We start from the raw sequence: 16,425 nt of genomic DNA, 5'->3' as shown, positions 1-16,425 counted from the left end.
TTTCTCACTTTTGTTTTATTAGTGAATTTCAAGTGTAAAATAAATTTCCAACTTTTTTTATATAAACATAAATTTTGATTTAAATAAGCAACAGTTTAGTTGAACACTATCCATAGATCCCAGGCCCCAGTGTAGGCACGTGTCGGCACATGGTCCCGGTGCTAATGGTGTGTGTGTGTGTGTGTGTGTGTGTGTGTGTGTGTGTGTGTGTGTGTGTGTGTGTGTGTGTGTGTGTGTGTGTCGGTACTGTCTTTGAGCTGTATCTCCAAATTCATAGTAACATCCAATTTGTAGTTTGTTTTATATAAACATGATGTCGACGAAAACTATAATAATTTAAAAAAAAGTATCAATAAATTTACTGAAAGAAACTAAAAATAATGTTTAAAAAGATATCATATATATATTTTATGTCATCAATTTTGTTTATGAATTGGTCGACACCGAAATTATCGACACAGACACACACACATACAGATACCAGTGCTGACCACATCCTGACACGTGTGTGTATGTGTGTGCCGTGTAATGCAATTACAGATATTTCTAAATGATTTTAGTTATATTTTACAAAACCTTTTATTTAAAAATATATTTGAACAGTAGATACAGAATATTTTTAGCAATTAATTTTGATATAAAGTATTATTATAATTATTAAATAATAACTTTCTATATAAGCTTAAGTCCTGATAATAATAATGTCCTAATTTAATGGTCAGCGACAACAACAACAACAAAACTATATAATTATTTATATAATTTCAAAATTGTTTCGTTTAATAAGCAAAATGACTATATTTTTCTTTTAAAAAATGTATTTTTAATCCAACCGATAATTGACAAAATAGTTTGAAACCTTATCCGATACACTATATACTGTATTAGTCTTAATTGTTAATATATATTTTTTTTAAAAAACTCAAATAGCATTATTCAAATTACAGTATTATCATTAAAATTAATTTTGTGTCTTAATTATTAAACTGACACAAATATATGTTGTAGACATAAATAAGTTATTTTTGCATAAATACATTAGTATATAATGTAAGTTTACTGTATTTTTTTATGTATTACTGTACTAATTACTACTGTATTACAGTATACAAGTTTTATGGGTAACTTATAGCAATTATTATTTTTTTTAAAAATTTTCAACTGACCCACACACAGACCACTGGCCCAATAATTACTACTAAAGTCAGAGATCAAATTACACGTCCAGCAATTGGGACGTCATGTTAGGATGCCTACTAGTAGTAGTAGGCATCTCCTAGTCTAAAGACGTTTAAACCATTTAACACTCATATAATTATGGCATTTGAGTTGACAAATCCTACTGTATATTAATACAGTATTAGTGTGTAATTAGGCGACTAATATATTGTCCGAAAAACATTTTATTAAAAATATATATTATTTTTTATTACTATAATAACAATAACTCTATATTGTTTTGAATACCGGTATAAAAAAATTAGAGACAATTAAAAAAACAATTATTAATACATACTTTAACCAAAAAAAAAAAAAAATTCCGTAAATACAGTTATAGACCTATAATATCAACACTTGACTTAACAGCCTATATATATAATAGGGAGTTCACTAATATTTACAGTATTTCAATGCAATGAATGAATAAAATATACAGAATATACTGTATATACGATATACTCTCTATATATTTGTCGACAAACAGCTGAATCATATAAAGACAATCATAACATTACATAAACTATTTTTTATTGAGAATTATTTTCTAAAATTTCTATAAATAGTTTTCATAATAATTATAGCCAATAAAGTGATCACACTTTGAATAATAATAATAATTTGCATCATATTAGCAAAAATAAATAAATATAGAATTATTATTATTATTATTATTAAATACACTATATTCTGTATTCTGTACTTATTCATTAAGAGAAAAAAATTAGCAAATGTTAAGTATAGAAAAATTATTTAAACATAAAAAATTAATAGTAATAATTTTTTTAAAAGAAAGATGTATAAAATCATTCATAAAACAATGTTTTTCTTAACATTTAAGTAAAAAGCAATATATTATAAAATATTGTATGAATGTTCATTAATCATTAACTATTATCATAAATATTTGTTGCAATAATAAATGCAATAATTATGTTAAAAATTAACTAATATAATTAATGACTAAGGTATGCAAAAAATTTATGTACTGTTTAGTATAAAATAGTAAATCATAAAATCATTTATTTCTATTAATAGTAATTATATTTATTATTATATTTGTTATTTTGAAATTTAAATTTTATTTCATGTTTTATTTGAGAAAAAATAATTTAATAATAATATAAATAAGTTTTTTTTTAAATACTTTATACTAGCTGTAAAATAATGTATACAAATTTTATTATTATATTAAATTGTATTAAACTGTATGACTTATATTTTTAAAATAAACATTTACAAATAACAAATAATTAAAGTAATTTTATTAAATAGTTTTAATTTTTAAAATAATATTTTATTATAAAAACTTTTTTAATTATAAATATTTTTTGACATCAAATTTTATTTGGTATTTCTATTAACAATTATAGATAAAATTCAAATTTATTAAAAAATATTTGAAATACATTTATACTATTATTTACCAAATATTACTTACCTTTATTAAAATGCAATGAATAATAAATTAATAAAAAAACATTAAAATAATATCAAATTTAAAATTTATTAATTTTATTATTATATAATTTTAAATTATTTAATTATAATATTAAATTAACTGTTAAATATATATTATAACTCTTTTTTCATTTAAATTACATTTCGTTTGCTCTTAAAAAGGCGATTATAATAATAATAATTAATTAATAATAATATATAATTTAAAAATGCAAACAACATAAGAGATTACATTAAAATATTAATAGGTTTGTTGTTGTGTACTGTATCTCACATTACAATATTCATTATCATTATTATTAATTTATAATAAACTTATTAACAATAAAATCAATCAATTGAATCGTTGAGCCTTTCAATATGTGTTTTAGATTTTTACTCTCAAAATATAAACATATCATTTATATATATATATTATATATGCTATCATCACTTTGTAAAAATTAGTGAAATCAAAATACAATTAAAAAAAATAAATGATAAAAATTTATGAATTTAGTTTTTTGTGTGTGTGTTGTGTATATAATAATAATAATTTTTAGTTCTACAATACATTATTGCTGCTATAAATAATTGAACAAAAAATAAACAAACAAAAATATATATATAATAATTTCGTTTTTGTGGCACAATTAATTAATAATATATTATTATTTTGAACTACTAAATAAATGGTATAATAATTTTGTTGTTGTTTGAATTGTAAATTATAAAAAAAATGCAAATAAAAATACTTTTTTCATCATTAAATATGATTCGCGCAATGAATTTGATGAATAAATATATGTATAATTTTTATATATATATATAATTTTTTTTCTCTCAAATAAAAAGCTGCTCTCAAAATGGTAGTCATCATTATTATGATATTACAGTATAATAGTAGTCATCGATGGTTATGGGCTTATTATATGGATCACTGGATTGACGATTGTTGTTGAATTTCAATTTTTTCGACAGTCATATCCGGATTCATCATAGTTGCCTCTTGTATGGCATCTGCCAGTGCCCGGTCGTGATCGATGGGATCGCCATCACTTTGAATCGTTATTTTTTGCTCGACTCGGGTCTCGACTACGCCATCCTTTTCCATTTTATACTAAAAAAAGCAAAACAATATTAGATATATCGATATACAGATATTAATAATATTAAAAACAAAGTTTCTAAACAAACCGTAACCGTCTCAACGGTTCTTGTTTTCGATGAAATTGTCTGCGAACTGACCACATTGCCTACCGGTGACGCAGCCGATCCATTGGTCGGTGAAGTACCAGGACTTGTGTCGTTAGCAAACTGTGGCGGCGGCGGTGGTGTAGCCGTTGTCATTGGTGGCTGTGAATCTTGAGTATGCTTTGATGGCTATTAAAATTAAAATAAAAAAAAACATATTAAAGCATATGACATATTAAAACATAAAACCATTTTAAACTAAACTAACCCGTGTCTCAGTGTAGGCCACTTTTCTAGTTTCGGTAGCAATAACAGGAACAGATTTGGTTGGGAGTGGACTTTGTTGAGCACTTGGGCTATATTTGATCTTTTCAGTCTTAATAATGGGTTGATGAACATCATCGGCTGGTCCGCCGCCGCCACTGCCGACAAGTCTAGTGCTTTGCGAGATGTGCTTCGACAACGACTTTTCTTCTTCAATGGTAGTACTTGTCTTTTTTGTCGAATGCAGTCCCCTTTCGTGTCCTTCTTCATGCTTTTTGGTTACCGATGATATCGAAGATGAGGCAACTTTTGAAGACTCGTGTATGGGATGACCCGTTTGATGCGGTAATCGCTGTGAAGTTCGTTTAGACTTTTCAGAAATCTAATAATAATTATTTATCAAAAACAAAATTCGCAATTAATAAATGATTTTAAAAAAATTGTAATTAAATATCTAACACACAAAAGCAAAGCAAAAGTTTATATATATATTTTTTAAATACAAATTTTAGTAAATAATTTCATAGTTTATGCATAGTTAGTGAAAAAGCCGAAATTATTAGTTTAGTGTATAGTAATAGTTAGTGCAATACAAGTGATGAACGTCTCAAATCATTATATATTTTTATATTTTATCTTTTTTAATAAAAAGCAATTGTTTTTTATGTTTTTTTATATTTGGTACCGATTCTGAAGTTGAAGTACGAGATTTAGTGGCAGCGGAGGGCACGACACCAATAATTACCGGTTTGGATGCGGCCGACAACGCGCCCAAAGCGTCCGGTTCGAGCACTTCTTCCATTTCTTCGACAGTTCCGTCAGCATTGGTCACAACTCTTTTACGGCTGGCGTGGGTTATCTTTGGACCAGACATTTGTGTGCTAACCAAACGACCTTTTTCTGGTGATGACACTATCATTCTGTCCGGTGATTTAATAGCCGATTTGATAGCAGTTTTCACTGGTGTAGCCGTAATGGTCGGGTCGTGTTTAATTGTTTCCTTGTCGTACTCATCCATAGAACTGCCGGAAGTAACTGACCCCTCACTGGAACTTGACTCTAGTTTCGAGTCTTTTGATTGACGGGAAGTTCTGCCGGTTTCCGTCATAGTTTTCGGTGACGTCGGTGTTGTTTTGGGTGATTTGGTTTTTGTTGGAATGCCTGATCTATCTTTTGATTTTCGCTGTTTATCGTCATCTTCCAGGACTACTAAAGTAGGCGATAGTTTTGTGGGAAGTTTTGATTGTTTGGGAGCAGTCGTAACCATTGTCTGGCCAATTGGCAGACCTTTGTCACGCATTTGCATTTTTGTGCGCTCAACAGCTGTCGCGTCTCGTGAAGGCACTTCTTGTCTAACTTTGGTTTGTGGCGGAGACTTAGTCGTCTCGCTGGTCGGCGAACGCTGATCTACCACATCTTTATCGGGCGGTCTATAAGTAAATGCTAGTCCTGTCATACGTTTGCTAGTAGGCGACGGCAGGTCCTCTCCTCTGGCAATGGGAGACATGTCTGCCGACTTTCGATCAGTAGAATATGAAAAACCATGATCTCGTGGACTGTATGGACGCCGATTGTCACCGTCTTCATCGGTAACGTAAGTATATTCCTTAACAAATGCAGAACCGACCGGTTTTAGGTCAAACCCTTGCGATGATCTACTCTTCGGAGTACTTGTCAATGGACTTTCAGCTTTGTTTGCTTCGTTAAAAAATTCTTCTCGTTTAGTGGGAGTAACTCTACTTTTATGGGAAGTGACAGTTGTTTTAGGCGATATTACCGGCGGTTTTGTTGACCGCTATTAGTCGGCAAATATTAGTTATTACGGTAAATACAAACACACACACAATATATATATAAATATATCGCAAACATGTATTTTGTTTTTTGGGTTTTTAAATATCAATCGCCATATAGTAGTTGTCAATAACATGCAATCCAAACGATCAGAACATATAACGATATTATAACATAAAAAATCAAAATCAATTAAATAAAAATACATGCAATTAATGTATTATTAATTTTAACAAAAAATTATTGATTAATAAATTAAAAAAAACGAAATAAAATTATTAACCTCTTCTTCGTATAGAATCTCAGGACTTTTGCTTAATGGCCTATCGATTGGACTCTTTCGCTGTTCTTCAATGCGTTTCATTTCCATCGGTGGCAATACAGCAACGCCGCCGATTGGTCGTCGATGATGACGTCGTTCAGATTCTTCGCCATCTGAAACAAGTGACGGAGTCTTACCGCCAATACTTTCGGGTGTCGTAGCTGTTGTCGATGAGATACCGGTTCCCGAGCGAACCTTTTCATCGCGACTCGAACGATCTGAATCATATGGTCGCGGCGGACCTATTGAAATTAAAATATTAATAAATAATTTAGATAAATAAAGTTTTTATTAAAAAACAACAAACTTATAAAGCATTTTTTGGTTTTGAAAAAAAATTAATTGCATTCAATACCTGAAACGCTACGGATTTTTGTTTCATCCGGTCTATGATCAGCTACAGGAGGTCTATATCTCTCAAAACCCAATACTTTTTTTGTGTTTTGATTATCGATATTGCATTCAAAAACATAACAAAAAATAAACAACAAAATAAATATTTATATTAAAGCCATGCTATTTCATGCATTCAATAATCAATTAATGAGCCAAAAAACAACAACAAAATCAATGGCAAACTAGAACTACGACAACAACTCATACGATACCTCCGTCAACACTTCTTGATGTTAATCGTCTATTGCTTAGCGTTCGCTGAAAATGAAGAGCTGGTCGATCGATGAGTGCACTGGACATCCGGGTTTGGTAATGAGTTTTGCCAGAGTAACGGAATTTCGATCCAAAACGTGGCAAAAATAGGCTTTGTTTTGGCGGCGGCTCCGGTGACATGAGTCTGATCCGTACCACAAACAACAAAAATTCAAATGACAATTAGATTTTTTAATTTTTCAAAAATAATAATAACATTTTCCCGATAAAAACATACCTAAAAAAGGTGTGGTGTTCGACACAGGTCTTCCAGAGTCGTTTGGCCGCTTTATGATTGGCCAGTTTGAAGCCGATAGTCGATTCGTATTGTTCAAATTCACCAGGCCGAATTTTAATGTAGAAATTGTTTCGCTTGTATGATATCTTAAGTATCTTCGGCCACGCAAACCGATTGATTCGGAGCCGATCCCGATAGACAAGTAGACCGGAAGCACATACACCCATCATAATGTCGACACCGGCCGAATCTTTAGCCGGATGCAGATCCACGCCATACATGGCCAACTTTTTGGCATTCTCCAGATATTGCATCTCCGATTCGGCTGATGTCTGTCCCCGATGTTGTTTATGTAGTTCGCAGACTTTTTCTTCCAACTCGTGTGTCTGGTTGGGTGCAAATCGGAATTCCGATAGATAATTGTTGCCGTGTTCGTCGGGCTCGTAGTCGCCCAGTTCCGATTGTGCCAAATACGAGCCCAACATAGCATGGGTTACAAATGAACAGGGAAGACGACCAATTAGTATGTCGTTTCGTATTTGCAGACATAATAAATATCTAAAAAAATTAGAGATTATATATTAAATTATAAATTTTTAATTACGGGTAAATATAAAAAAAAGTACTGATTATATACCTTGTTATGTCCTCCTGGAGCTGTGTCGGGTCGGGTGGATAAAATTTGACTTCAAAATTGAAGATCCATGGCAGATCTATAACAATATATATATATATATATAAATTATAATAATTTTCATGAAAAATATATATATTTTTAAGACTCACTTTTAATTTGTTTTTCTATACGTTTATCTAAGTTAAGCCAATTCTAGATAACAATTTGTAAACAAAAATTTTTTTAAAACAAGTTTAAAAAAAAAAATATATCTCAAAAATAATAACAAACCCGTGATTCTTCGTGATCACGATATGAAAGGCCAAAGTAATCCTTCTCCAGAAGATTCAGTTCATCACATATTTTGTCAAACAGTTCGCCACCTTTGGTTCGCCGCTATTTTAGTCACACAAAAGTAAATAATAATTTAATTTAAAAATCACTACAAACTGATAACACAATTAAATCAATCAATTATCCCATACATTGACGTGACTCTCGTATTCACTGCCGTCGAGTAGAATCACTTTACAAGAAGTCTCTTTTGAGCTCAAATTAGTGGCCGACCGGGGCTTTCGTTTCTTGCTTTTCGGTCCATTTTCTTGCATCACATCAACTGTCGATGCCTCAGACTTTTGCTCAATTGAATCTCCTTCTGCCATACCATCTGATGGTAACCACAAATCCGGTTAATCACAACTAAAATATATATACAAAAAAAAATTAATTAAATAAATAAATTTTATTACAAAATTTTAAATTTTGAAAAAAACAAATTTATTCACAATAATAAATAATTGCGAAAAAAAATTATTATTTATTTATTATACAAATATTTTTCACCAAAATTAACATATTAGGTTATATAAAATACTACTGTATATATTATCATAGTTATTATATACTGGTATATATATTTCATTAATAATCAATAACAAAAAATAAACAATTCAACATTTCAATAATTTCTGTCAAAAATATTTATTATTTAAAAAAAATATGTTAACATTGAACATATTTGATATGAAATTAATAATAATAATAAAATTATTATTAAAAACCAAATGTATATCTATCTCATTGCATACAGCAATGCACTGCATTAACCTTCAAAAAAAAAACTATGTTATTTAAAAGCTCCACCAAAAAAAATATTATTAATATTAAAATAAATTTATTGTTATTTTAGACAACCATTACATATTATTATTTTGAATATAATCTATATAATTGATTTTCAAACGTATTATTAATAAATAATTATAGATATAATCATCTTTTTTCTCTTTTCTATACATAAAATATTTTTCATATTTTTTTTCTTTCAATTAATTAAATCTAAAATAAGATATAATCTAAACATTATTATCTAACAATAAGGTAAATAAATATAAATTTTTAATAAAGATAACACACACACACACAAACCATAAGTTAATATTAAACTTAATTCCCAGTGAAATATTGTTGTATATATAATATAGAGATAATACTATTAAAATATATACAGAGAGAGAAAAAAAGAGGTGTAAATCTATGCTATGAAAACAAAATTATTTTTATTTGTTATTAAACATTGCAAACACAAAATTAAGTTAAGTTAAAAAAAATAATCGGTTTATTAGTGGTTGAAATAAGCCGTAAAAAGTTATCTCACGATTTGCCTAAAGTCATCAAACGGGTCGTGAAGTTAAAAGTTATGGTTAGATATTATTATTATAACTAAAGAGAAGACCAACTGTTAGATCTAAAACCCAGAAATGTTTGTTTAATAAACATATCTTTTAAATATATATATATATATATACTGTATATATAATATAATATAATTTAATCATTGTTTTTCAAGTTTTCAACTAAAAGTTATAGTCAATTCAAAAATGATGTAAAAAAGCTTTAAAATATATTTATTTCTAATTTTATAATCAAACAGTTTGTCTGACAATAATAAGGAAGCAATGACTCCGGACTTTATATAATAAAAAATAAATAAATAAACAAAAATCATTTAAATCATTAATGAACTTCAATTAAAGGCATTCAAATGTCAATTTTATAGTTATCTATAATATTATAATTTTTTCTGTAATTAAGTTGTTTTTTCATCAACAAAAAAAACTTTGCCGGCAATTGTCTAAGCATTGTATAATAATAATAATAAAGTTATTATAAATTTAGTTGATTTTCAATTACTCGTAAAATGTCATGAATTGTTTTATTTTTATATACTAACCAATAAAATATATAATATATATTTTGATTTATTATTTAACTAACGCCTAATAGATATTTTTATGAGTTTTAAAAATTATATACATATTTAATATACAACCAACAACAATAATAATAATAAAAAATTGTTAATGTCGAAATAAAAATGCCAATTCTAACTAGGGTTGGGCTAATTTACAAATTAAAAAAAAATAGAGTTAAGGATTATTAGCATATATTTAACAGCAAATATAACTGTATATCAAATTAAAAAATCATATAACTTATATATATATATAATTACTACACATTACAATACAACAAACCATTTTAAATACAATTAGCAAATTAAAATAAAATATATACAATAACTACTGTTTGGGAAAATATAGTTTGATTTGAAACAAATTTGCAAATTATAATTTTTTTTAACTGTATTATTATTATTATTATTATTTTATGTTTGATTGTTAGACAAGAGCGAGTGAGATAAAAAAGTAAATCATTTATTTTTTAATAATATTTTTTTTGAAATATAAAAGGTTAGGACATTAAGTGCTTGTATGCGAAAAGTGGTGTTTGATAATAATTATTTGATTGCACGCAATGGACTCTAAACAATAATGTTTACGAAACACCCTTTTTTTGGTGGATGGGTTGGCCCTACAAATACAGGATAACTGGGATATACGCTATAATGAATTCATATGTAATAATAATAATAATAACTTTTATCAAATAAATATCAATGAATTACATACAAAAAACATGACATTTCTTTGCCCGAGTGTTTGCTCAGACCTTTTTAGACTAATATATATATATATATTTTCATCACTCCCTCACTCGTCAAACTACAGTACAGTATAATAATATAGTTTATGATATTCACAGTACAGTATTATAATATAAATACTAAATATAGTTTATATATCATTAGATAAATTAGTATATAAAACAAAAATTAAATAATACTATAAATAGCTATTCATTTGTTTTGTTATTCATTAATCTAAAATTAAGTATATTTCGTATATCAGCTTACAGTGGTTTCATAACATATATGATATAAAATATACATATATTTAATAAAAATTATGAAATCGCTATCTTTATAACCATTGCTAAAAATATAAGTAAACTTATTGTATAAATATATATAATTTAATATCTATTTGTCGTCTAACTGTATGATATTACACTAGTAATATTGTAATCACTTTCTCAGTAGATTATATATATATTTGGTAATACAATACAATTTATTGATAAAACAAATAGTTAAGTTTATTATTAAACGCCAACGTTTTTAATAGTTTATAATTTATAAAAACATTGGTTGTTTAGTAACAAAACATACACACACAGCACTATATTATTATATACAGTGTGTATACATTATAATACGGTATATAAATTATTCACTAAATAAAAAAAAATTTTAGTAAATTATTATTGTTTCGATTGCTATCGCCTATTAGCTATGAAAACAATTGAATGTGTAATTTAATGTTTAAATTTAAAAAAAATACATAATTGTTTTCATTAATAATAAATTATACACTTTAATAACCTGGATTATCAATGTTTGAATATTGTATAAGAAAATGGGGGGGGGGGGGAATCATCACTATTAATATTAAATATTATTGACAGTTATGTGAGATAATCAAATGATTACCACTTTAATTATCATAATATTTTTAATACTGTACAGTATGTACGGTATATCTCATTATCATTATTATTATTAAATATATTATATATATATATATATATATATATATATATATATATATATATATATATATAWATTTTTTAATAACTTATTACAATGTAAACAAACAAAAAACATTATTCAAAAACTAATATACACGTACTCTACAAATTGCTAACTTATTATTATTACTAACATATTTTATATTAAAGGAAATTATCTATTTTACATATACTTATTATTATTATTAAAAAAATTATTATTCATTACATATACATAGAGACTTAACAAAACAAATAATGCATTTATAAAAAAGATATCATTAAAAGAAACTGTTTTAACACGCTTTTGGCAATAAATATATTCATTTAAATATATAATATATAAATTATATCACAAATATGTTTTTTTTGTATCATTTGTTGCGCTAAATAATAATAATAATTACAATAATAACATTTTTCAGATACTATTTTTACAATTCAATAAAGTATTCAATTACTCGGAAAAAACATCATTACAATAAAAAAAATCTTTCAATATAATGATATACAGTATTATTATATAATTCAAAATCAATTTGTCGACAAATTAATATTTTCAAACACAAAATCTAGTTTATATTTAATGAGGTATTCAAATACTACTAATAATAATAATGAAAAATTATAAAAATATTTTACTGAAAATATTTAAACCCTATATAATTTGTCATCAAATATAAATAGTTGATTAATTAATTTGCAAAAAAATAACAACAACAACAAAATTAAAGTTATTTTTTGTTGTTGTTATTGCTATTAATTAATTGATTAATTAATTAAAATAAACTTGTTTTGACAAATTCAATGTCTATGGGGTTTAATAATTTATATATGTATAAAATTACTGTAGTTTAACATATCAAGTAATATTACAGTATTTATAATAATAAACTTTTTGTATAAATATTAATATTTGTAATGTAATGTAAAACAAGTCAAATAAAATCAAAAAACATAATATTATTAAGCAAATAATAATCCTTATTATTAGTTAGTTAATACAGTATTATAACTGTTAATAATGATAATAATAATATATATAATCGTCTAATATTTCACTAAAACTTAGGCCAATGACTCTTACAGTTATTAGACAACAAAAATCATTGATATTTAAAATACATGGAAAAAACTATTATTAGATTACATTACATAGTTAGACGATTTCAGTAAATATTTTTATGCCATTATTTGGTGACACATATAATGTATTCAACCTTTAAATCCAGTTATCGATTGGCGGTCTATCAATACAATACAATACACACACACAGAAAACACAAATAGATATGAGATAAGTATATAGTGTTTGTCTACTATTATCACTATCAGTGTCATAACAAACACGAGTTTAACTAATAATAATAAATATTAAGATTAAAAAATCTTTGAAAACAGCCGGTGATTACTTGATCCTCAAAACAAAAATATATATAATAGATCCGATTGACTGAACAATTAGTTAGTCAGTCAAGTGTTTTTTGAAAATACCGTTACTATCATCACCTGTAATAATAATAGGACTGTATGTATAGATATGTCTTTCCTCTTTAAAAATAAAATAAAGCACTGTTATATCACTTAGCGATCATTTTATATATATAGATAGCATCCAACCCATCACACAATAGATAGATTATATCATATAATTATTAAATATTATTATTATTAAATGAGACGATTATTACTATAAAAAACTAAAATGTTTAATAAAAAAAGCAATTGAATGTCTTATGCGGTGATCTAATGAAAGGGCGTATGCTTTCAAAGTGTATAGCGTTTTGACATATAGTGTGTGTTATAAACACACTGTATGTATGTATATATGGGAATAACATGTAGAGAGAGACAGACACCGAGTAATGGCTGGTTTAAGGTTAGGTATCAATAACTAATACACTACCAGTCCTTATGAACTATCTCTCTATATGTGTATTAAAAGCGATATCGTTGGACATTATAGACAAAAACAAACTCAAGACCAACAACAAAAAAGTGGATCAGTTGGTGGATAACAACAATTAAAAATAACAACAAAATCAAAACAAACAAACCTTTTATTAGCTGCGGGAGATGTCAACTGTACTGTTGAACAGGCAGTCAGTCACACATATATACACATAAATACAAACTGTGCCGTCAATACACTACAGTGTGTGTGTGTGTGTGTGTGTACTACTAGTGCTCACTCTCTGAATGACTGACTGACTGACACAGCATTCACTCAATAATAATAATAATACAGTAATAATACCACACATACTGTACAGCTATTGACAACACACACAACTACTGGCGCTGATGACAATCATCACCACTGGATGGCATCGTAAGCACCGGTAGACTCGTGAAACAAAACAGTCTGTTTTTGTTTGTTTGTCTGTCTGTTTGTCCACTCATTCATTCATTCATTTACTAATAGCTCACTGTTTAATGTGTTTTTTTTTTTGGATCAATTTAGTAACTGAAGTCAATATTTGTGGCCAATTGTATTCAGTTAAGTGAAGACAATTATTGTGAGAGACAATCAATAACAACATCCCATCCGATTGTCGGACCAATTGAAAAGATGGGCTCAAAGATGGCACAAACCAATTGGGAAATGTCTAACAGCGTTGAGACCGTACAGAGTGTCGACGATATCTATAAATACAATCGCAAACAACAACAGGACATACTTACGGCTAAACCCTGGGAAAAGGAGTATGTCTTCTGAATCATTGTGTTGTCATTATCATCAACTAATTGATCATTAAATGTATTGATTTATTTGTTTTTTTTGTCACCAATTTCTAGTCCACATTATTTCAAAGACATTCGCGTCAGTGCACTGGCACTGTTGAAGATGGTAATGCATGCCCGTAGTGGCGGTACACTGGAAGTAATGGGTCTACTATTGGGCAAAGTTGATGCCAACACTATGATTGCAATGGATTCGTTTGCACTGCCCGTCGAAGGTACCGAAACCCGTGTCAATGCTCAGGCACAGGCCTACGAATATATGGCTGCCTATACCGAATCGGCCAAACAAGTTGGCCGACTTGAAAATGTTATCGGTTGGTATCACTCGCATCCCGGCTACGGTTGTTGGCTGTCGGGTATCGATGTGTCCACTCAGATGCTTAACCAACAATTTCAGGAGCCATTCGTAGCTATAGTGATAGATCCGACCCGTACTATCAGTGCCGGTAAAGTCAATTTGGGTGCCTTTCGAACGTATCCCAAGGGGTATAAACCTCCTGATGAGGGCCCATCCGAATACCAGACTATTCCTCTGAATAAAATCGAAGATTTCGGTGTCCATTGTAAGCAATACTATTCGCTGGACGTAACGTACTTTAAGTCATCACTGGATCACCGTTTACTCGACTCATTGTGGGACAAGTATTGGGTGCATACACTCAGCTCATCCAGTCTTCTCACTGTATGTATTGTTGTCTAACACTTACCGTACTTTTTTGATAACATTTTCATTATTTATATACAGAACACTGACTACACGACTGGCCAGATATTTGACTTATCCGACAAATTGGAGCACTCGGAGACCCAGTTAGGTCGCGGAGGTTTTATGTTAGGACTCGATCCGCACGAAAAGCGTACAGAAGATAAGCTGTCGAAGGCGGCCAAAGATAGCTGTAAGACAACCATCGAAGCTATTCATGGATTGATGTCACAGATAGTAAAGGACACACTCTTCAATAAAGTGGTTCCTTAATTGATTACTATATAAATATATTGAATAATTAAACACATATTTAATAAAAAAATGTATTGCAGTTTCATTTGCATCAAACAAAATTTAATACTGTTATTATACAGTACTTGAAATAATTTGTAATTTATTAATTGTCATTAAAAAAATTATTAATAAAAAGAGACGATTGATTAACCAGTAATGATTTTTAAATAATTTGTTTTATAAATTGTTTTTTATTTGCACAGTAAATCAAGATAACAATTTAAGATAATAGTTCTGTTTGTATTTCTGACACTTTTCATCAACAACCATATATTAATTCAAATCTAAAAATGAATTGCATTTTCAATTTTTATTAAAAGCAATGTTATTTCTATGGGAAATTTTAAATATTTAATTATCACATTTGGGTTTTTCAGGACAGATCCTGTATAACTTAATTTTGCGTTTGTATTAATTCAAATTTGCAACCATTCTAATAAACATTGTCTTTATTCTATGTCTAATGTTTGTATTTGAAAGCTTAATTCAAATTTGCAAACATTCTAATAAACATTGTCTTTATTCTATGTCTAATGTTTGTATTTGAAAGCTTAATTCAAATTTGCAACCATTCTAATAAACATTATCTTTACTCTATGTCTAATGGTTGTATTTGAAAGCTTAATTCAAATTTGCAACCATTCTAATAAACATTATCTTTACTCTATGTCTAATGTTTGTATTTGAAAGCTTAATTCAAATTTGCAACCATTCTAATAAACATTATCTTTACTCTATGTCTAATGGTTGTATTTGAAAGCTTAATTCAAATTTGCAACCATTCTAATAAACATTATCTTTACTCTATGTCTAATGTTTGTATTTGAAAGCTTAATTCAAATTTGCAACCATTCTAATAAACATTGTCTTTACTCTATGTCTAATGTTTGTATTTGAAAGCTTAATTCAAATTTGCAACCATTCTAATAAACATTATCTTTACTCTATGCTCATGTTTGTATTTGAAAGCTTAATTC

At 27.8% G+C, this 16,425-nt stretch overlaps 2 protein-coding genes across 5 annotated transcripts; one reads left to right on the top strand and one right to left on the bottom strand.

Annotated features, from left to right (window-relative positions):
- Positions 1 to 3,476: 3,476 nt before the first annotated feature.
- Positions 3,477 to 13,929, bottom strand: LOC128952697 (band 4.1-like protein 3). 4 transcript variants are annotated; one of them, XM_054298129.1, is made up of 13 exons: positions 13,761 to 13,929; positions 8,220 to 8,433; positions 8,026 to 8,130; positions 7,905 to 7,947; positions 7,756 to 7,831; positions 7,119 to 7,676; positions 6,841 to 7,025; positions 6,588 to 6,662; positions 6,194 to 6,474; positions 4,802 to 5,911; positions 4,121 to 4,498; positions 3,856 to 4,041; positions 3,477 to 3,778 (listed from the first exon to the last, which is right to left on the bottom strand). In XM_054298129.1, exons 2-13 carry the CDS (start codon positions 8,394 to 8,396, stop codon positions 3,596 to 3,598), a joined length of 3,357 nt encoding a protein of 1,118 aa, XP_054154104.1. In that variant the 5' UTR covers positions 8,397 to 8,433; positions 13,761 to 13,929; the 3' UTR covers positions 3,477 to 3,595. The 4 variants fall into 4 exon arrangements, with proteins under 4 accessions (XP_054154104.1, XP_054154106.1, XP_054154105.1 ...); XM_054298131.1 differs by having other exon boundaries at positions 4,862 to 5,911; XM_054298130.1 differs by lacking the exon at positions 13,761 to 13,929 and adding an exon at positions 12,859 to 12,955.
- A 167-nt stretch (positions 13,930 to 14,096) lies between these two features.
- LOC128952708 (COP9 signalosome complex subunit 5-like) lies at positions 14,097 to 15,550 on the top strand. Its single transcript, XM_054298142.1, has 3 exons — positions 14,097 to 14,409; positions 14,503 to 15,130; positions 15,194 to 15,550. The coding sequence occupies exons 1-3, from the start codon at positions 14,276 to 14,278 to the stop codon at positions 15,422 to 15,424; spliced, it is 993 nt and encodes a 330-aa protein (XP_054154117.1). The 5' UTR covers positions 14,097 to 14,275; the 3' UTR covers positions 15,425 to 15,550.
- The last annotated feature ends 875 nt before the right edge of the window (positions 15,551 to 16,425 follow it).

This window comes from Oppia nitens, unplaced genomic scaffold, assembly GCF_028296485.1.
Source record: "Oppia nitens isolate AA-2021 unplaced genomic scaffold, nextdenovo-longstitch-racon4-pilon3 scaffold1_pilon_pilon_pilon, whole genome shotgun sequence".
NCBI lineage: Eukaryota > Metazoa > Arthropoda > Arachnida > Sarcoptiformes > Oppiidae > Oppia > Oppia nitens.
This window is presented reverse-complemented; position numbering and strand designations above follow the sequence as displayed.